The 22,228-nt window shown below is 35.5% G+C and overlaps 1 protein-coding gene and 1 long non-coding RNA gene across 3 annotated transcripts; one reads left to right on the forward strand and one right to left on the reverse strand.

Moving 5' to 3' along the window:
* Positions 1 to 274: 274 nt before the first annotated feature.
* On the forward strand, positions 275 to 13,632 carry LOC149409055 (uncharacterized). Of its 2 annotated transcripts, XR_016305282.1 has the most exons (6): positions 275 to 2,994; positions 3,288 to 3,440; positions 4,009 to 4,166; positions 4,404 to 4,597; positions 5,238 to 5,336; positions 11,453 to 13,632. It is a non-coding gene; the product is annotated as an uncharacterized LOC149409055 (long non-coding RNA). The 2 variants fall into 2 exon arrangements; XR_016305281.1 differs by having other exon boundaries at positions 282 to 3,440; positions 11,453 to 13,631.
* Positions 13,633 to 21,280: 7,648 nt separating this feature from the next.
* On the reverse strand, positions 21,281 to 22,228 carry LOC149409056 (uncharacterized). Its single transcript, XM_089650185.1, has one exon. It carries the CDS (start codon positions 22,226 to 22,228, stop codon positions 21,281 to 21,283), a length of 948 nt encoding a protein of 315 aa, XP_089506311.1.

Raw genomic sequence — 22,228 nt, forward strand, 5'->3', positions numbered from 1 at the left:
GCCAAGGAGCTTTCTGATCATTTTTTCACTGAGCCATTCGGATTTTGTAAGTCGAGACGCGTAATTTGATACCCATATCGTATGTACGGTTTTTGTCACCGACACTCGTCAAAAGTCCCAGCGAGTTTTATTTTGGAAAAAAATATTGCTACTACCACTACCACTACCATACCACTACCACTACCATACCACTACCACTTCCACTACCACTACCACTACCACTACCACTACCATACCACTACCATACCACTACCACTACCACTACCACTACCATACCACTACCACTACCACTACCATACCACTACCACTACCATACCACTACCACTACCACTACCACTACCACTACCATACCACTACCAGTACCACTACCAGTACCACTACCACTACCACACCCACTACCATACCACAGCCATACCACTACCACTACCATACCACTACCACTACCATACCACTACCACTACCAGTACCACTACCACTACCACTACCATACAACTACCACTACCAGTTCCACTACCACTACCACTCACACTTCCAGTACCACTCCCACTACCATACCACTACCACTACCACTTCCATACCACTACTACAACCACTACCACTACCACTTCCATACCACTACCACTACCACTACCACTACCATACCACTACCATACCAATACCACTACCATACCACTACCATACCACTACCATACCACTACCATACCACTACCACTACCACTTCCATACCACTACCACTACCACTACCATACCACTACCACTACCCTACTACTACTACTACTACAACTACTTGTTACAATTTATAAATTTGCGTGACGCTAATGATTTAGTTTTTCACTACGGGGCGACGGTACCAGTGCAAAATTATTTTTACCAAACTTCATTTTATTTCGTTCAAAAGCATTATCGATTTTAATAATATGAACTACCAAAGTAAGTACATGAACAGATTTGATCGTTTTTTTAAATTTTAAATCCATGTACCATCCACCCGGTACCATCTGTGTAGGTACCTGCACCTATTATTAAAAATTTACCGAAAAAATATGAAAAATGAAAACTTTAAATATGAATGTCTCGCAGGCTAACCTCTTCCAATTTATGCGCTCCTGGTAGAAATTAAAAAATTGCGTAACGCTATTGATGTAGTTTTTCACTACGGGGCGACGGTATCCGTGTCAAATTATTTTTACCGAACTTTATTTAATTTCGTTCAAAAGTTTTATCGATTTTTAAAAATATACTGCCAAAGTAACCTCTACAAATTTTATCGTTTCTTTGAAGTAACATCACTATGTAATAAAACATCTCTTCGGTGCTTGTCTATGATTGGCTGATTTCTGATTATACAAAAGCCCGCCTGTTGGCATTTTTCGGTTCAAATTGCAAATGTCGAAACTTAAGCCGCTTATTGTAAGACATTTTGAACCGAGCGCCATCTGTAGAACGGCCGAAAAACGTTCCTTAACCTTCGGACGATGATTTTTTTCGATAATTTCACCTGCAGACTGCGTGTTTGCGACGGAATTTAATCATTAGGATGACCATGTAGATTTTATAAATAAATCGTACCACGTGGTCTCGTGTTGACCACGTGACTAAATTTTGTCCAATGATACCACTATGCAAAGAAAAACAATTTCACTTAAATTAAAAATCTTTCCCGATAAATGAGGAAATTTGTAATATTTATCTATATTATTTATATGTAATATACTGAAACGTCTTAACTGTCTGCTTTTTGTAATTGACGATGGATATCTTCACAAAATTAATCATTAAACGAGCGTTTCTCTGCAGATCTTTTTGTTGTACCAAGTTAAAAGTGAATATCATTATAATACTAAATATTAATATAATTTTTGACATTTACAGGACGTCAAACCGTCAAATTTACCAGCAGGGGCATTTAACTAAGCTTTGGCCATGAAACTCATTTGAAACCGCCACGCCCACCTCAAAATTCTTATAGAAAACGAATAATATGGCTAAAAGCTCAGATCTCATTGGTGAGAACAGAAGGATTGGTTTGATCTCTCGCTCTCTACCATAATGACTCGTGTAACAGAAAGAGATGACGGAATTATGCCGTTTGACAGTTTTCAAATCATTCAAACAAAATGACAGTTTTTTATTTATACACGCGGGTTGTCATTTGCTGCCGAAATACTATCATTTCCGTCGAAAATATTGCGTGTTAAAGTTGTTCGTGATAAAAATACAATATAAGCCAGTATAGTGTTAGCGAGTTATAAACATATTATATTCAACCTACCTACGTAAGTTCAAGTTTAAAGTGAATTAACAGTTTTAGGTTATTCGTTCGGTTTTTTGAACAATGCTTGATACTTGACATATGTCTTCCTCCACAACGTATAAATGTTATTTATTATATCGATAAACTTATTCATGTTATTGATTAGTGTTATCCTGTATTATCTTATTGTTTTGGTGAAATTAAAGATTTTTAAACATATGTAACCATGAGTTCATGAGGCTGAAAAATGTCGGAATTTTTCGTCGTACTGTCGGACAATCATGTTTTGGAAATTTTCTTCAGTGTTTTTGCAAATTTCATGTCATTTTGGGTGTCTTCTTCTCAGATTAACAAGTTTCATCTTAAGGAAATGCACTGTAAAAGTTTATTTTCTTAGTCAGATGAACCTTGCCCTTGGAAAACATTTCGACATTTTTCTGCTTCAAGGACATTTTTATTTTTATAATAGTTTTTTTGGGCTAGTGAGTGAATAGAGTAGGCTGAGAGCAATTATGTTGTCTATGGTCGCATCTTTTTTTAAATGGCCTTGAGTTTCCTCTACCTTGTCTACTGCTCTGCTCCGCACGGTAGGTACTGCTTGTATATCTGTGGTTAAGTACTGTATAATTCTGTTGGATACAAAAAGCCGGAAGATATCGATCTAGAGAGTGGTATATTTATGTTTACCAGCCTCGACAATCTGAACAAAGGACAGCGTAGAATTTTGACGCTTTCTCGAGGTAAATATTATTATTTATAGATTTATAAATTTCTAGCACAATTATTGAAATGTTTCTTCTTTCTAGATAATTATTGAAGCGATATTTGAAAAGTAACGCAACTTCTCTTGACACGAGCGGCTGTGTTATAAATTATTACATATTAGTATTGACATAAGACATCTGCATATTATGTGTAGTTAGTTCTGGCTGCTATTTGACATAACATTTGAAACTTTGACAATCGCCATTATCGCCGAGTCTGTAAATTTTGCTCATTTCTTCTAATCAATCGTCTCTTTTCTATTCTGCAGGTCGTTCTTCCACGAACGTGACCTGAGAAGTGTTTGATTCCGTTCTTCAAGCTCTTTGGATACGATTAAAATTACACCTGGGCGCTAATTCATCGTTGATTTTGAAGGCTCATTCTTTGCAATCGCAACCGGTTTTAAGCGATTCTTGAACAGGTATATACAATTGCACAAGTATGATATTTGGGAATTTTCAGATAATGTTTTACAAGACAGTCACGTGAAATGATAAAAGAGAAAGCGTTCACTTTTTGCCTAGAATCATGCCGGATATATTCGCAGACACAACGGTTCCTTTAATCTTTACGTGCGCCAGTTTTCAGTATGACATAACTATAACATCTTGCTTTATTCACATTCAAACATTTCATAACACACCACATTTTTACCCATTAGTTTCGGGGAAAAAGCAACGTTTTGACACGCAGTCCGCTTCATTTACACGCAAGCATATGTATTTAATTATAAAATTAGGCAGATGCCTCTCACATTACTTTCGGGCAAAAAGCAAAAGTGTTGAAACACATTCTTTTTAATCTATTGATTTCTTCACGTGGTAAAATACATACAGTGTGACTTGAACTAATCATTAAATTTGTCAAAACCCATCACTATTTGGGGAAACGAAATGAAATATAGTAGATTCATTAAAAAGAAAACTAACGTCCCTTTCTTAATGATATTCTAAATTATATTTTAATGTTATTACATTCGTTATTTGCAGGATTCTACTGTATGGATACTTTAATGGATACTTTCACGGGACGTTGTGTTCAAGTGGATTTTAAAATCTAAAAAAATGGCGTCTACGCTTTTCCAAATTCGGTTAAAAATACACCTAGGCGATTTCATCGATGGTTTTTGGGAGCGTTTCTTGGACAGGTATGTACACGTATGATAATTGGGAACTTTTCAGAATGTTTTAGCGGCAGTGTTATAAATGATTATTAGTATTATGACATAAGACGACTGCATATTACGTGTAGTTTTTTCTGGCTGCTATTTGACATACATTTTAAAACTTTGACAATTGCCATTATCGCCGAGTCTGTAAATTTTGCAATATATATTAATAAAATGATACAAAATGCCTAACTGTTATTAAAATGTCATTTGCAGGGTTTTGAAAACGTCTTTGCAGTCTGCGTTTTTCAGTATTCGAGAAAGCCGAGTAATGACAGCCGGCGTTACGTTACTTACATACGTTACTGGCGTTGCTTCAGAAATATCGTCAAGTCGTGATGACTGTGCAACGCTTTGACTCGACGTTCTGAACAAAGGACAGCGCAGAATCCTGAATGCACTTTCTCAAGGTGAATATTATCATGTTCATACTATTATTATAACGTAAATAAAAGCCTATCTTTCATCTATTGAAACATCTCTACTGTCTGTTTATTGCAATTGACAATGGAGGAAATCTCCACCGGGCGTCGTGGAACTTCAGAAATATCTAAAAATATAAGTTTGAAATTAAAGTTGTCAGCCGGCTTTAAGCGTTTCTTGAACAGGTATACAATGGCACAAGTATGATGGTTGGGAATTATCAGATAATGTTTTACAAGAAAGTCACGTGAAATGATAAAAGAGAAAGCGTTCATTTTTTGCCTACAATCATGCCGGATATATTCGCAGACACAACGGTTCCTTTAATCTTTACGTGCGCCAGTTTTTAGTTTCAGTATGACATAACTTTTTCTATTATGACGTTTCTTTATCTTTTTGCTGTACCGAGTTGAAAATGAATATAACGTTACATATATATTAATATAATGGCTATGTAATTTGCAGGATTTAGAAACGTATTCTGCTGTCTGCGTTTTCCAATTGACGTTGACATAACTTTTTCTATTATGACGTTTCTTTATCTTTTTGCTGTACCGAGTTGAAAATGAATATAACGTTACATATATATTAATATAATGGCTAACTGTTATCTAATGTAATTTGCAGGATTTAGAAACGTATTCTGCTGTCTGCGTTTTCCAATTGACGTTCAGCGCTTTGACTCGAAATTCTGAACAAAGGACTGCAGAATTCTGGCACTTTCAGGTGAATAGTATCATGTTCATAATATTGCATTCGAACAACATCAAATAGTAAATATGAAATTTGGCACAAACATCTTGCTTCATTCACATTCAAACATTTCATAACACACCACATTTTAACCCGTTAGTTTTGGGCAAAAGGAAAAAGTGTTGACACGCAGTCCGCTACATCTACACGCAAGCATATGTATTTAACCCCAAGGAGACGGCCAACTACAATCGTAGTGGAAGAAAAGTTCTCCTAGAGAACGGCTCACTACAAGTGTAGTTTTGAGCATTTGTCATGTTCATCGCTAAATATTTAGTAAATTTAACAGTAAAACTTTGAGGTAAAAAATGTTTTGCATTGAGTTGTTTATTTTCTACCACATCCTTTTAACAGATTCTCCTTTTTACGTATAGTTTTTTTTTAACAGAACTTTTAAGTACGTTGTATCCCTCTTCACTTGATTCTTATCTTCAGCGCACGCATACAGTCTTAGTTGTCCTTTCGCCGTGTGAGTGTCGCGTTTCTGGCCGTTCTGCTGGACACTGTTTATTGTTATATTAGGGTGACCGTTTTTTTATAACTCTTGGAGTGTTTCTGTGTTAATATTTACTTTTATGAAGTGTTTCGTTCGTATTTATTATTATATTGTGCGTATTATTTGTGAATTTAAGATCATTTTATTGTTTTGTATATTTGAGTGTTTGTTGTAACTATTTAAATTTGATTTCTAATCCTTAAAATGAATGAAGACGTCATTGAAAACTTTGTGATAGATTGCGATTCTGATTTTTCGATGAGTGATGATGAAGATTATATTCCTGAACATTTGGAGAGCTTAGAGGAAGCTTCAGAACAAAATGAAGATAGTGAATTTGGAGATTTTGAACGCTTAGATGAAGATCCCTCCAATAATATAAATTTTACAAATTTCTCTCCAACGTGGGGATGTGGCATTAACTTTCAGCCAGATGTGCATAGTTTTAATCAACAATCAGGATTAAGAGATTGTGAACTTAACCAAGAGAGTTGTGAGGCTGATTATTTTGAGCTATTTTTTAATTCAGATGTCGTGAGCAGTGTTGTAATCGAAACAAACCGATATTTTGATACTGTGAAATCTCAAAAAACATTTGCTCCAAATTCTAAGTTGCACAGATGGAAAAATGTTGATGTTGATGAAATGTACGTTTTCATTGCCTTGACCATGCTTATGGCGAGAAGTAAAAAAGGCAAAATCCATCAATATTGGTCGGTAGACAGGTTAATTTCATCACCGATATTTGGAGAAACAATGCCAAGAGATCGATATTTATCTATCCTAAGCATGCTCCATTTTTCAGACAATAAAAAGCAACAGAAAGGTGATACTACCCATAAAGTTAGAGATTTTGTGGATTTGATATGCATTCAATTCAAAAAATATTTTTATCCGTATGAGAATTTGTGCATTGATGAGTCCTTGGTTTTATTCAAAGGCAGATTGTGCATTAAGCAGTACCTTCCGGCGAAAAGGCACAAATTCGGCATAAAACTTTTTGTTATTTGTGATTGTAAAACTGGGTTTGTTTTACAATTTGTTATTTATTGTGGTGCTAAAACTTACATTGAAATACCGAATATAGATGAACAAATATCCCGGCAACTACTGACTTCTGGGAAAGTGGTTGTTTCTTTACTAGCGGATTACTTACAGAAAGGTCATACAGTTTACACAGACAACTGGTATTCAAGCCCCTATCTATTCAGCTATTTGCACAGCAAAAAAACTAATGCCTGTGGTACTGTTAAAAAGACCCGAAAAAATATGCCGACATTTGGAAATGTAAAAAAAGGCGACGTAGAATGCAAAACAACTGGGTGCTTACTTGCAATCAAATGGCACGACAAGAGGGAAGTGCATATGCTGACTACATCGCACAATGCGTCAATGAAAGAAACAGGCAAAAACAGCTGGAAAACCAAAGTTCCGATAATGAAACCCAATTGTATAATAAATTATAATAAGAATATGGGAGGTGTTGACAGGTCGGACATGTTAATTACTTTTGTGCAAAGTGTTCGAAAAACTATCAAGTGGTACAAAAAAATTGCTTTTCGGGCAATTGACGTAATTTTAATAAATGCTCACGCAATGTACAAGTTACAGACAAAAAAAGAAGTAAGCTTAACTGATTTTCATTTGGAAGTAATTAGGCAACTTATTACTAAACACTAGTACTGTATCAAAATATAACTAGCCGTTGGAAACAATAGTTATATTGTTTCAACGTTCAACGCTGTTGAAAATAATTAGCGTCAATAGTTGAAATATAATACCTACTTGCGAATATTATTCAACGCAGTCAACGATTCAACTGCCTAATAAATAAAAGGGTTAAGTGTTTGCACTTCGTGAAAAACATTACTCGATATTTCAAATGGTCTTTTGGTTATGTAACTCCTGCTAGACGTTTTTCTTTTATTTTTCCATCCAATACGGCCGATACACAGCGCCAATGGACAATCAAATTTATCAACGACTAGCAAAAAATAACCAACGTCCGCCGCCTAGCTACGTTTTGTACCTATTGTTTTCAACAGTTTGGCTTGTTAAATCAAAAGGGTCAAGAGATTACACTTCGTGAACGATATTATGCCTAATTTGAAATGGTCTTTTGGTAATGTACGTACCTACTGCACGTTTTTTTTGATTTTCCCATCCAATACGGCCGATACACAGCGCCAATGGACAATCAAATTTATCAACGACTAGCAAAAAAAAACCAACGTTGGCCGCTTAGCTACGTTTTGTACCTATTGTTTTCAACAGTTTGGCTTGTTAAATCAAAAGGGTTAAGAGATTACACTTCGTGAACGATATTACGCCTAATTTGAAATGGTCTTTTGGTAATGTACGTACCTACTGCACGTGTTTTTTGATTTTCCCATCCAATACGGCCGATACGCAGCGCCAAGGGACAATAAAATTTATCAACGACAAGCAAAATATATCTTCAACGTCTTTGATATTTCAACAGGGTAATGTTTTCAACGCCGAAACCAACGTCTTCCAACAGTTTCAACTTTATTATAGGATTATTATTACGTGTGTGGCGCATAGAGATAATAATAATACATCAATGATCCGGGGAACCACCCGTTAATAGGGATTCCCTAATACGATGTTGATCTATTTTTTGTTTGTTTTTTTGTTAGTATCGTGCATATTTATGGTATCGTGTCGATCTCCTATACGTTTAGTTTGATTGTACTGGCTTGTCGCGCGTCTATTCAATCTGTTTTTTTTTAATTGTTTTACTTAGGATGTAAAAATACATAAGTGTTTGATATAAATTTGATGATTAAACTAATTTCTAATTGAATAATAATTATTAGTGTTAGTGCCGTAGTGATTGAACTTTGGACTGATGATAAATATTAAACAGTTGAACAGATGGTGATTTATTACTCTAATCCCAACACTGTTAATGTGTTTAAAAATATAGTTCACAAACTTTTGTTAAGGGGGGTACCTACTCTCTCGAAAGAACAAGACTATTCGCAAGATATTTCTGACAATAAAACAGAATCTTCAGACGAACCGTTATCATTTTGGAATGCATTAAATTCAGTAGTCGAAAAAATTAAGCCAGTGAATAATCCAAATAACAAAACCCGCAAAGAACTGGACATGTATCTCGAAATGGATCTTCTTGATAGAAAGAGTTGTCCCCTGAAATGGTGGAAGAAACATGGAGTATATTTTCCGAATTTGAAAAAATCTTCATAGAACAAAACGGTATTGTAGCAACATCCGTTCCTTGTGAACGAATTTTTTCCAAGACTGGACAAATTACATCCGACCGCAGGTGCAGTCTTAAGGCTGGAAAAGTGCGACAACTGGTGTTTTTGAATATGGATTCGAAAATATAGAAATGCGCAAAAAAACAATCTGTAAATAACCTTTAAATGACTTAATAACCGTAAATATTGTACACAAATAATGTTATGTGTAAAAACTTCCGAACTGTGCTAAAAAAGTTGGACCTTAAATAGACTGAGCTTGGAGTAAACCTATCAAATAAGTCATGGTTTTATTTTTCTTAAAAAACGTCTAATCTTATTAATTTTTCAAAAATGGAAATTATATTCTTACAAATAACTAAGCTGAATAAGCATCGAAATTCGAAATACTTGGACAATAATAATTTATGACGTTTAATGCTTTATGATAATTTGAATATATAATTGATATAGAATATTTAATAAAATTGTACCATAATTGGACTTACCTGTCTGTCGGAACAATAATAAAAAATAAAAAAAATAAATATATATTATACCTATATATGTGTAGATATTAGTAAATTATCTAAAAAAATATAATAAAAAATATAATGAATAAGGTTTCATCGAGTATGGAGAATTAAGCACTAAAAACAGACCTGAGTTAATAAATCACTAGAAATAATCAATTATAGTTGCGTCAACGTCGGCGTTATTTTCAACAGTTATTTTCAATAGTTGAAAATCGCCAACGATAACGACGTTGGCGTTGGATGGAATTATCGTCAACGCCCAGTACTACTAAACACCATGCTCCTGGGTCAGTAAAAAAGGTAAATCGAGTAGGCGATTATCCGCTGAGGCTAACTGCCAGACATTTTCCTTCGGACGTTCCACCATCTTCAAATTCTAAGAGAAAATCAGTTTATCGGGAGTGTCACGTATGCAAAAATTCGTCGCTAAATCCTAAACGTCGTGTTCAGACACGTTATTGGTGTTACTGTTGTCAAGTTGCCTTGTGCCCCACTACATGTTTTCGTATATATCACACTGTAGAAAAGTTTTAATAATTAAAAGAGCCCGTCGCGCTGTACAATCTTGTGGCCACCCTTTCTAATGCCGACAAGTGGCCTTGCGCAAGTGTATGTGTGTTGGCCAAATATTTTTCTGCATTGTACGAAAACATTTATTATAATTACTGTGTATATAAAACTCATCGTAAAATTAAATAACTTGATTGCCAAAGGTTCATTTTTTGTGTGAAAAAAGGAATTTTTACGACTTGACAATAAATAAACAATCTGTTCCATTCCGGGATTTTGTCATTTGAAGGTAATATTTTTTATTTACATTCCATCTAACACAAAATAACCCAGTAAAAATATAATATTAAGTGAACCAAACTAATTTTACAATATTAAAGAATACCGTAAAATAAATAAAAACATTGTAAAATCTTTAGGTACAGCTAAATAATATTTCAAACCTGGAGTGAGTATAAAATGTAATTTACGAAAATCTAGCCGTTTCAGGCGGGCAATTCATGCAAAATCTGCTAGTCTTCTAAGGGTTAATTATCAGAGTTGTGCCGTTTAGAAAGCCTCATGCTATTTATAGGAAAGGAACGAAACAACCGCAAATGGCTCGAAACGCCGTTTGCAGTTGTTGCGTTCCTTTTCTGGTTCGGTTCGGAGCTTATAATCACAGGGGCCCAACTACAAAAACTGGTGTTTTGAGTTAAGCTGGGTTTTGGTAATGCCATTATAATATTTATTAGTGACACGAAGCGGACCTTAAAGTTACAAAGTTTGTTTGCATAATTCTATTAGATAGTAAGTTACATCAGGCGTTTCAATTATTGACTATCATTGTAACATTTGAAAGTCAACACAATGCAATAAGATTAAAATACAAGACGCGTTGGACGCCATTGTAATATTTAAAATTCATAGCTATAAAATTCATGTTGAGCGTCAAATTATCATACAAAAGTTAAAACGCTAAACACTTGAGACAAGAAAACATGAGGCGACTCTTTAATTATAATATTCAAATAACATATCTCAAGATCGTGCACTGTGTTCGTAGATGGCTAATAAACCCCTATGTTTAAATATATATGTTTAAACATAGGGTACAAGTAATATCTATTACAAAATGTATGTAATTAGTTCTGGCCCGCTATTTGATATTACATTTGAAACTTTGACAATCGCCATTAACGCCGATTCTGTAAATTTTGCACAATTCTTCTGATCATTTGTCTCTTATTGCAGATTTTTTTGTTGTACCAAGTTAAAAACATTAAAATACTATATATTAATAAATGAATTAACAATATGCATAATTTTTTTCGTTTGCAGGATGTCTAAACCTTTCTCTACTGTCTGCGTTTTCAAGTCCTCGAGAATGAATGAACTTCAGCCGGCGTTACTTTGAACTGGAACTAATTTCACTATCCTCTCTATGTCTTTCCAAAGGCGTGATGAAAATGATGACACTTCAACGCTTTGATATTTTAAAGTTACTAATCATCCATGAATGGTATAATTATGGAACTAATTACATAACTAGCTTGCCAGTTAATATATCTACTTAAATCGGAAACGATCAAGGTTTTTAATTGGACGGCCAATTTTTTTGTTCATTTAAAATTTGTTCACAGACCACCATAGGGGGGTCGGTCAGGTACCTACAGCTATTTGATTTAAATGAAAGCATTCACTTTATTTACATTCGAACATCAAATCGTAAATATGAAATTTGGCACAAACATCTTGCTTCATTCACATTCAAACATTACACCACGCACCACATTTTTACCCATTACTTTCGGGCAAAAAGCAAAAGTGTTGAAACACATTCTTTGCTTCTCCATTTTTATCAGAGTTGTGCCGTTTAGAAAGCCTCATGCTATGTACACGAGCTGAACTTCGATTTATAGGAAAGGAAAGAAACAACCGCAAATGGCTCGAAACGCCGTTTCTTTCCTGGCTCGGTTCGCAAATCGGGAGCTTACGTATTTAAACAACCTACAAATAATACAGAATAGACGTTTTAATCATGGAATGGAACATTACCAACTCCTCAAAGTTGCGTACCATCATGAAATAGTTTTACCGTCAAGTACGATTTGCCAAGATGTTATTAGCGCACTTTACGGAGATTCCCATTCTGTAGCGATTCAAATTTATTCAGTGACAGAGCGATACTGTGTCCCAAAAATGTAGATGCACGTAAAATTAACGAAAAAGTCTTGCTTATGAAATGACAATTAATAAATCGCAGGGTCAAACTTTTAATCAGATTGGTGTTTATTTACCAGAACCCGTCTTTACGCATGGGCAATTGTATGTAGCTTGCTCCAGAGTCAAAACAATAAATTCATTAAAAATTCAAATAGTCGACGGAAGTCGTCAAGGTGTAAATCAGGCCGGAGTTTCAACCCAAAACATTGTTTACAGGGAAATTTTAGATTAGGTATTGTCGTTTTATATCTATTTAAACCAGTAAATTTAATCTATTTAAGACTAATCTTCCCATTTTAAATTTATTCACAGGGTTAAATACATTCATTTGATGATAACGTAAACCTAAATTTGTCACTATTTGAGGGAACTGTTGATTTTTATCATTAGGAAAATTTAGTTTCAGATTAAATAGATTCCCAAAAGCATTTTAACTATTTTTATATTCTGTTTAAACTTTAAAAAGTAAAACAAGTTCAAACTCAAAATACTTATATCGAATCAGATTTAAAAAAAATAAATACACTTTAATGAAATTAAAACGTTGTTTGATTTTTACTTATTTCCAAAATCTGTTATTTTATTTTATTTATTTCATTCAAAAAACAGTGTTTTACATAAAAAGCATACTCTGCACATCTCACTAGGGCATTTCAATCGGTAGCTTGACATAGGTAAATAGGTTTGCTCAGCTAGATCAGTGAGCTAAATTAAAATGTATTTATGTAAGGTAAGTTTTTAGATTCTCACGGCCAAAAGCATTTTTGTTGTTTGTTTTTGGGGTGTTATGCCGTGTTGCGCTAACTCCTTCTTTAGCCGACGTTTCGGACAGCGTCGGCTAAAGAAGGAGTCAGCGCAACACAACATAACACCCCAAAAACAAACAACAAAAAAGTATTTATGTAAGTTCAAGTAGTTGTAGGTAGTAAACAATTATATTTTTAACGTCTTACTTTTAAGTAAAGAGAGTGAAATGTGTATATTTCTTTTCTACGGTTTATACTGTGGATTCCAAATTGTCGAGGCATATTCCAGTGTACTTCTGACTCATACAAAAGTTAAAACGCGAGGCAACAAAACACAAGTGTCTTAGCGCGTTGTTCAGTTCAAAGTTTTTACAGCTTTAAAACCACTATTCCATATTATATGTATTGTGAGAAGTGTGCATTAACCCAAAGACGTCACAATTCAAGTGTTGTGTAAATCAGACGTTAAATTTGTCAAATCTAACATGTTTTGCATATTCTTTGTAAACAACAAACAAACTATATCTGTACATTTATATTGAATGTTTTGTTACCCAATAAAAAAATATTTTAAGCATTTATGTTATAACGTGTTTCTTTCCACCACCATTTTCAATATGCATTCCATTATAGGGGTCGATGTATAAAATGTTTAAGACTTATAAAAGAAAATATACGCTACGTTAACGATATGTAGACAAATCACATCCTGATTGTTTCATTTTTAATTAAATGTATTCATGTCATAACTATGAATATGTTGAATGTGAGGTGTAATCGGATAAACTGTTTTTAATTGAACTGTTAGCAAATAAATTAAGCTGCAAAAAAAACATTCATCAGCTCAAATGTAAACAGAGACGGCAGTGGCTCAAATGTCATACTAAAACCACAGATAAATTATAGATAGATAGATGGATGCTTTGGAACAACCAGTTTTTATTACAAATATTTAAGGCTAATCAAACTTAAAAACGTATTCCAATAAATTGGGTCCACATACAATGATAAAGATTTTTCATTTAATAATCAAAAATAACATAGGTAATGCTTCATTCACATTCTGATTTTTTTTAAAAGGAATAATTTTTTTGCGTTATAAATATTAAGTAGGTTGAAGTAACGATTTTTTTTTTATTAAAGGTTTTTGCATTTCGCGATTAATAATAATCATTTAATTTAGGGTGGCGGTCATGAGAACCGTCGCCCCGGGAGCCATTCATACATAGCATGATCTCTTTATTTTTTTAACCAGTAGGTAACATATTTCGTTTTGCATATATATTTTTTTTTTATTAAATTAATGATAATTCTTATAAAGCCATTTCTGCGAAAAATTAGCTCGGTGACGCTGTAATCTACCAGGAGCACAGACGTTTGGGAAAGTAATTTACTATTAAAAACGGTTTATTCAATTGTTTTTTTTTTTAAATAACCTTTTTTCAGTTAAAAGTTTTTACATATGGGTACTGTCACCCTGTACTGAAAAAATGATCAGTATATTTCTTTCTTTAATTTTGTAGTCCCACACTCTTCGTCTCATCTACACCCAAACATCAAATGGCTTAGTACATTTACGCATTAGTTGCCTGCAACGGGCAAAAAGCTAATTTTAAACACATACATTCAAACATACATACATTTGAATAAATTTGTGGTCACACATTCATTGCTTCATTCACATGCAAACATACATATTACATTTTTAAAAGTTTTTAAATTTTGCGTGTTTTTGAGGTAAGGTTAGGTTAGAACATGGGAAAAGGTATTAGATTTAAATCACAAACCAGTTTATACAAACCTAGCGTAGCCCACAAACTACTTGAAAACTGGGATATAACTCTAAAGGGGACGCGAGCAGGCGTTATTAAAGGGGCAAATTTTTGCTACAGAAAATAACATGGAAAATAGGTATTAGAATTAAAACACAAACCAGTCTATACAAACCTAGCGTAGCCCACAAACTACTTGAAAACTGGGATATAACTCTAAAGGGGACGCGAGCAGGCGTTATTTAAGGGGCAATTTATGTTAAAGAAAATAATATGGAACATAGGTTTTAGAATTAAATCACAAACCAGTCTATACAAACCTAGCGTAGCCCACATACTTTTTGAAAACTGGGATGTAACTCTTAAGGGGACGCGAGCAGGCGTTATTTAAGGGGCAATATATGTTACTTAAAAATTTGCAGTCCCACACCCTCGCCTCATTCACATTCAAATACTACACCACGCGATTAATTTTTACCCATCAGTTGCCTGCAACGGGCAAAAAGCTAGTATATATATATATATACAGTAATACACAGTTTCTTTGTTTTATTTGGTCGCTTAAAATTAGGCGAAAATCGACCACTTGAACCTTCAAGTCGCTCACACTCTAGGTTCGTTTTCGTGTGCTTGAAAAAAGTTGCCTTTCATTTGTTTCAGTCTTCAAGCGAAAGTAGACCGAGACGTCTCTCTGTTTGCATAGAATTCAAGTTCAATTTTGCGTGGAAAATCCGAAATACCGAGTAATCCGGATTTTTTAGAAACTCTACCCGATTCGTACGGCGGGAAAATTAGCGGAACTCTGTCGGCGGAAACTGGAAACGTTCGAGGCGCGCAATGCTCAAGTACCGAGGTTCACTCTCCCGCCGCCAGGACTGCCCCACTATGGCAAAAAAACGATTTGCGTCAGAGCTTCCAAATCTGGGAATCGTACCACGTGGTCAAGCAAAAACCAAGCGGTATGCTTTTTTATAAAATCTACACGCTCAACTTGATGATTGCAATCCGTAGCAAATACGCCGTCTGCCTTTAATATTATCGAAAAAATTCATCCTCCGAAGGTTAAGGAACGTTATTCGGCCGTCCCACAGATGGCGCTCGGTTCAAAATGTCTTACAGTAACCGGATAAAGTTTTGACATTTGCCATTTGAACCGAAAAATGCCATAGCGAAGTGATGTGCTTTTATTTTAGGGATGTGATCTCAAAGAAACGATAAAATTTGAAGAGGTACTTACTTTGGCAGTATATTTTTTTTAAATCGATAATGCTTTTGAACGAAATAAAATAAAGTTCGGTAAAAATAATTTGACACGGATACCGTCGCCCCGTAGTGAAAAAATGCATCAAGAGCGTCTCGCAGAATTTTAATTTCTACCAGGAGCGCAGAAATTGGAAAAGGTTAGCCTGGGATCGATTCATATTTAACATTTTCATCTCTTTATTTTTTAACGAGTAGGTACCTAATTGCGTTATGTAAATATTTTTTCGGTAAATTTTTAATAGTAGGTGCAGGTACCTACACAGATGGAATTCAAAGAAACAATAAAATATTTGTAGGTACTTACTTTGGCAGTATATTTTTTTTAAATCGATAGTGCTTTTGAACGAAATAAAATAAATGGAAACTTTTTGGATTCTCACGGCCAAAAGCATTTTTGTTATTTGTTTTTGGGGTGTTATGCCGTGTTGCGCTAACTCCTTCGTTAGCCGACGTTTCGGACAGCGTTGCAGTGTCCATCATCAGGGCAGATCAAGTAGATCCGAAACGTCGGCTAAAGAAGGAGTTAGCGCAACACGGCATAACACCCCAAAAAAAAACAACAAAAAAAAGAAATAAAATAAAGTTTGGTAAAAATAATTTGACACGGATACCGTCGCCCCGTAGTGAAAAACTACATCAATAGCGTCACGCAAATTTATAAATTGTACCAAGTAGTAGTAGCAGTAGTAGGAGTAGTAGTAGTAGTAGTAGAAGGAGTAGGAAAGGCGTAGGAGTAGGAGTAGGAGTAGTAGTAGGAGTAGTAGTAGAAGTAGTAGGAGGAGTAGGAGTAGGAGTAGGAGAAGGAGTAGGAGTAGGAGTAGGAGTAGGAGTAGGAGAAGGAGTAGGAGTCGGAGTAGGTGTAGTAGTAGGAGTAGGAGTAGTAGTGGTAGTGGTAGTAGGAGTAGGAGTAGTAGTAGTAGTAGGAGTAGGAGTTGTAGTTGTAGTTGTAGTTGAAGTTGTAGTTGTAGTAGTAGTAGTGGTACCGTCGCCCCGTAGTGAAAAACTACATCAATAGCGTCACGCAAATTTATAAATTGTACCCAGAGCGCAGAAGTTATATAGGGTGAAGCGGTGTTATTGTTATGTAAAATAAACATTTTTTAATCAAAAATTTTTCCAGAATGAGTGTTTGTAATAAATTTGAGAGGCGGGCATGGGTACCGTCGCCCCGGGAGCCATTCATATTTTAAGTTTTTGTCTCTTTATTTTTAACGAGTAGGTACCTAATTGCGTTATGAATATATTTTTTTGGTAATTTTTTTTTTAAATATATTAAGTTTAAAGATTTTTTTTTATATCATTTTTTCCAATAAAAATTTTACATTTTACATGTTTGTAGAGCGATGTTGTTTTCCAAAATAAAACTCGCTGGGACTTTTGAAGAATGTCGGTGAGAAAAACCGTACATACGATATGGGTATCAAATTACGCGTCTCGACTTACAGAATCCGAATGGCTCGGTGAAAAAATGATCGGTAAGCTCCTTGGCTCTTTTTTTTCTCAAAATATTCATTTCTTTCTAAACAAAAATATATTTTAATACATTTGTGGTCACACATTGATTGCTTCATTCACATGCAAGCATACATATTTTTCGTGTTAATTGAGCATTTTTTTTCCAAAATAACAACTTTTGAAGAATGTTGGTGACAAAAACCGTACATACAATATGGATATCAAATTACGCGTCTCGACTTACAGAATCCGAATGGCTCGGTGAAAAAATGATCGGTAAGCTCCTTGGCTCTTTTTTTTCTCAAAATATTCATTTCTTTCTAAACAAAAATATATTTTAATACATTTGTGGTCACACATTGATTGCTTCATTCACATGCAAGCATACATATTTTTCGTGTTAATTGAGCATTTTTTTTCCAAAATAACAACTTTTGAAGAATGTTGGTGACAAAAACCGTACATACAATATGGATATCAAATTACGCGTCTCGACTTACAGAATCCGAATGGCTCGGTGAAAAAATGATCGGTAAGCTCCTTGGCTCTTTTTTTTCTCAAAATATTCATTTCTTTCTAAACAAAAATATATTTTAATACATTTGTGGTCACACATTCATTGCTTCATTCACATGCAAGCATACATATTTTTCGTGTTAATTGAGCAATTTTTTTTTTTAAATAACAACTTTTGAAGAATGTTTGTGATAAAAACCGTGCATACGATATGGATATCAAATTAATGTTGCCATTGTGAACAATCAGTCAATTAATTATAATAAATATAACACAGGGACATCCCTAGCATGGCGGATGAATTATCAAAAATATGTATAAATGTTCAACAAGTTCTTATAATAAAAAAAAAAAAAAAAAATTAATTATTTAGTCAAGTGCTTAATCGCATTTCCATAGCCTCCCCTCCAGTGCTAACGATAAACATGAACAAATGGAAAATCGTTAAGAGAAATTATATAACTGATGTTAACCGAGTAGGTATAACAATATTTTAACTGAGGCACCTTCAGTCAAAACGAGAATAGCCTCCAATGTGTTCAGAAGATTGTGAGAGTTACTCGAGCAGAGTAGTATGACTAGTTATTATTTTGAAGTAGACTGCTGTTATGATTTCTAGAACACATTGGAAGGTATTAACGGTTTTACAAAAATTTTAGCCGACAATCTTAATTCTAATACCATGAAATCTTAAAATTAAGTGTTTAACAATAAAACGTAATGCTGAGATTACTAGACTCTTGTATTCTGGAAAGCATTTTATTTGTTGCTGAAATTAGTTGATTCTTAGTTATTATCTTATTGTGAGTTATTTACAGAGTTTGACGCATCGACGAACTAAGTGTTCGAAGCGTTGGTGTACATATAGCGTGGTACATGGAATTTGAGATATGATTCCAGCTGATTGTTGTGGTACATGGAATTTGAGATATAATTCCAGCTGATTGTTGTGGTACATGGATTTCAAGGTTTTGAATCCAGTTGGTTAATTTTCAATTAATGTATGGACATTGAATTTTGTTGCCTCGATGAACTATGTTCAGAGCTAGTAGATTTATTTTACCAAGAGTGCATAATTAGTAGCTCTGATTGTAAAATTATTGTACATTAATTGTATAAAAAATATTTAAGACTAAACTAATCTTAAAATAACATTATACATGTTTAAGGAATCGCAAATGTATGGTTACAAGTTGTAATTTACTTGAGAAACATTTCGATGGTGCGCTGTATATAGCGGAATGCTGTATTTACATAGGTTATATTGAAATAGAAAACTATAGTAAAAGGTGTTTTATAGTAAGTTGTATCTAGTGAAGGAAATATTTAATTGATACATAAGTAAGATATAGTAGAGTTTTCTTCGTCAAAGTATTACATTTTTGGAGCCTTAGTTAGGCGTTCATCATAGCATTGTAAATACTAAAGGGTTATGCTAACTAAAGTCAAAAAAGCTGCACATTGTCTCCAGCACGCAAAGGTGTGTTTTTTTGTTGACGTAAGTCAAATAACCATGTTCCTTTACGTACGTAATACAAAGTGGGTTTAACTTGTAATTGTACAAACACGGAAAATAAAAGTATATTTAAAAATAAATAATTTCAACCACCTGATTCACTGGATGTATAAAAGTGCCTATACATCCAGGGAAGCATGGTTAAAAAAAAAACTAAAATGCATAAACGATGCTTGAAAACTGTGGTAAAGAGTTACCTACTACGTACATAGTTTGTAGAGTATATAGTGTGTACGTTGATACATAATATAATATGATGAACTAAATTAGTTGTGTGGAAAGTTGGTCACACTTGCTATTACAATAATAAAATAGTTTTACCTACCAATAAAACTTATATTATGTACCTAACCTCATTTAAAACCTTTATTGAGAGAAGCATTCTCAAATTCCCTTTCGCGTGGCACTTTCCCGCTCTTTTTCAGCACCTTGTGTTGGTCAAGTGGTCACCAGATGCTACACAAAAGTAAAGCGTCCCCTATGCGACTTTTGTTTACGGCATTCTTTCTCATTAGTTCTCACCAGGCAGTGATTGCCTAGGTTTTAAATGAGGTTAGGTACATAATATAAGTTTTATTGGTAGGTAAAACTATTTTATTATGTAGCCTGAACCGTCATTTAAAACCTTTATTGAGATCTGTTTGTTATCGACTGGTGACCACTAACGCTAATGTGATACTATTATAATACGTCAAAAAACTGGAATACCTACTCACGTGTTACAGTGGGTGGAATAGGGAGGCTACAGACAATGCCCTATTTACCTCTAGGGGAGTGTTAACTTCCCTTCTGTAGAATTTGGCAAAGGTGTCCCGGCTCCTCCAGTTCCCTCGAGCCAGGATGTCATCCAATCTAAAATTATCCAGCCAGTTAAGTGACGCCACTGCTGCCCGTACACTTCCCGGGGCAGCTGTGATCTTAGCTTCTTCTAGAATTGTTTTGACCCAACGGGCGATAACTGTTCTTGAAGCTGCCTTAACTGCTCCCGATGTAGTGATGAAGAGTTCTGTTAAATTCTGCTTTGTTTCCCTCCTTTCTTTGGAGGTTTCAATCAGTTTCTTAATCCAGTATGCTGGGTCTATATTTGGCTGATTTCCGTTTCTCAACCTCCAACCTGACTGTTGGTATGTAGCAGAGTCAGTTTTGGATCCGAAAACTGGCCATAACGAGACCCCTTCCTTATTTATGGATAGTTTGTCTGGCGAACACTGTAACAAGGTCAGGCCATGCACTCTTCGTCCCGAAGCTAACAAAAGTAAAGTCGCTGCCCTTCTCGAGACTTCAAAGAGACTCAACTTTTTGGGTGGGTTAGCTTCTAACCAGGTCAACACCATTCTGGGATCCCAGATAGGAGGCTTAGACAGTTTAGGATGCCTTAATGCTGCGGCTTTGAGAACTTGTCTGACTAGAGGGTGTGAGCTTAGGTTTCCTTCTTCCGGGCTACTGAAAGTTGTTACTACCGATTTATGGAGTCGAATTGTGCTGGGAGAGAAATTGTCTTCTAAACTAAGATCTGTTAAAAATCTTGCCAGGTTACTTCCTGTAGGGACATTCGGGTTTACCCCGTGATTTAATGCCCACTTTTGCCACCTAAGCCATGCCGGTTTATATGTTTTAAGTGTGGATTCTCTCCAACCTGACTTTAAAAATTCTTTCTGTTTGTCCGACCAATCTGTTAATGACTGACTCCACCCCGGCACTTCCACACCTCCAAAATAAAATCCTCTACTTGTGGAGGGGGTTTCAAGGTTCTGGTGTCTATCAGCACTTCTGTCAGGTTCATTGTGGTGAAAGGAGGGCTCGTCGCTCGACTTTTCAAGTCTGGTCTCCAGAATACTTTCTTCCATCTCGGGGCTACAATCAGGTATAGGCCCTTGGCCCGGTTGAGGTGTGCGAGAACTCTCGGCATGAGGCACAGAGGGGGGAACACCCAAGCTAGAGGAAAATCCCACTCTCGAGTCCAAGCGTTGACAAAACTTGCCTCTTTGTCGAATACATTTAGGGACACATAATCTTCTACAACGTGAGCTGTCTCCGATGCAAACAGGTCTATAGTTGGTCTCCCCCATTTTGCAAAAATCAATTTTGTTGCTGCTGGTAAAAGATGCCACTCCGGAGGTTCCCGTTTTCTGGAGAGTTGATCTGCCACCTCGTTGAACCTTCCTGGTAGGTAGTGGGCAGACAGTGAAATGCGATACGTGTCTGTCATCTGAAGGACTTGACGAGTCGCTTCGAGCAATGTCTTGGATCGTGTGCCGCCTTCGTTGCGAAGGTACGCGACCACCGATTTGTTGTCTGACTGGATCAGGAGACCCGAGTCTGACAGCTCTGGCCCGTGAGGAGTAAGTGCTGCCAGCACGGCGAGCATTTCCTTGACATTGCTGTGGAGAGGTTGTTGTGTTTGGGACCAAGCTCCACTCAATCTGAGGTCGTCTAGCTGCGCACCCCATCCCCAGTCCGAGGCGTCGGTCGTGAGGGTGTGACGAATCACTGCTTGATGCATTGGTGACCACGTCTGCAGGGACCTGCTCCACCATCTCAGCTCCTCTATCGCTGTTCGAGGAATGGGATGGAGTCGTCTCGGTTTGAATGCAGGCAGCTTGCGACTGGCACACTGTAACAT

The sequence above is a fragment of the Hesperophylax consimilis genome, unplaced genomic scaffold, assembly GCF_061612785.1.
Source record: "Hesperophylax consimilis isolate HC1 unplaced genomic scaffold, BYU_Hcon_1.0 scaffold_37, whole genome shotgun sequence".
NCBI classification, from domain to species: domain Eukaryota; kingdom Metazoa; phylum Arthropoda; class Insecta; order Trichoptera; family Limnephilidae; genus Hesperophylax; species Hesperophylax consimilis.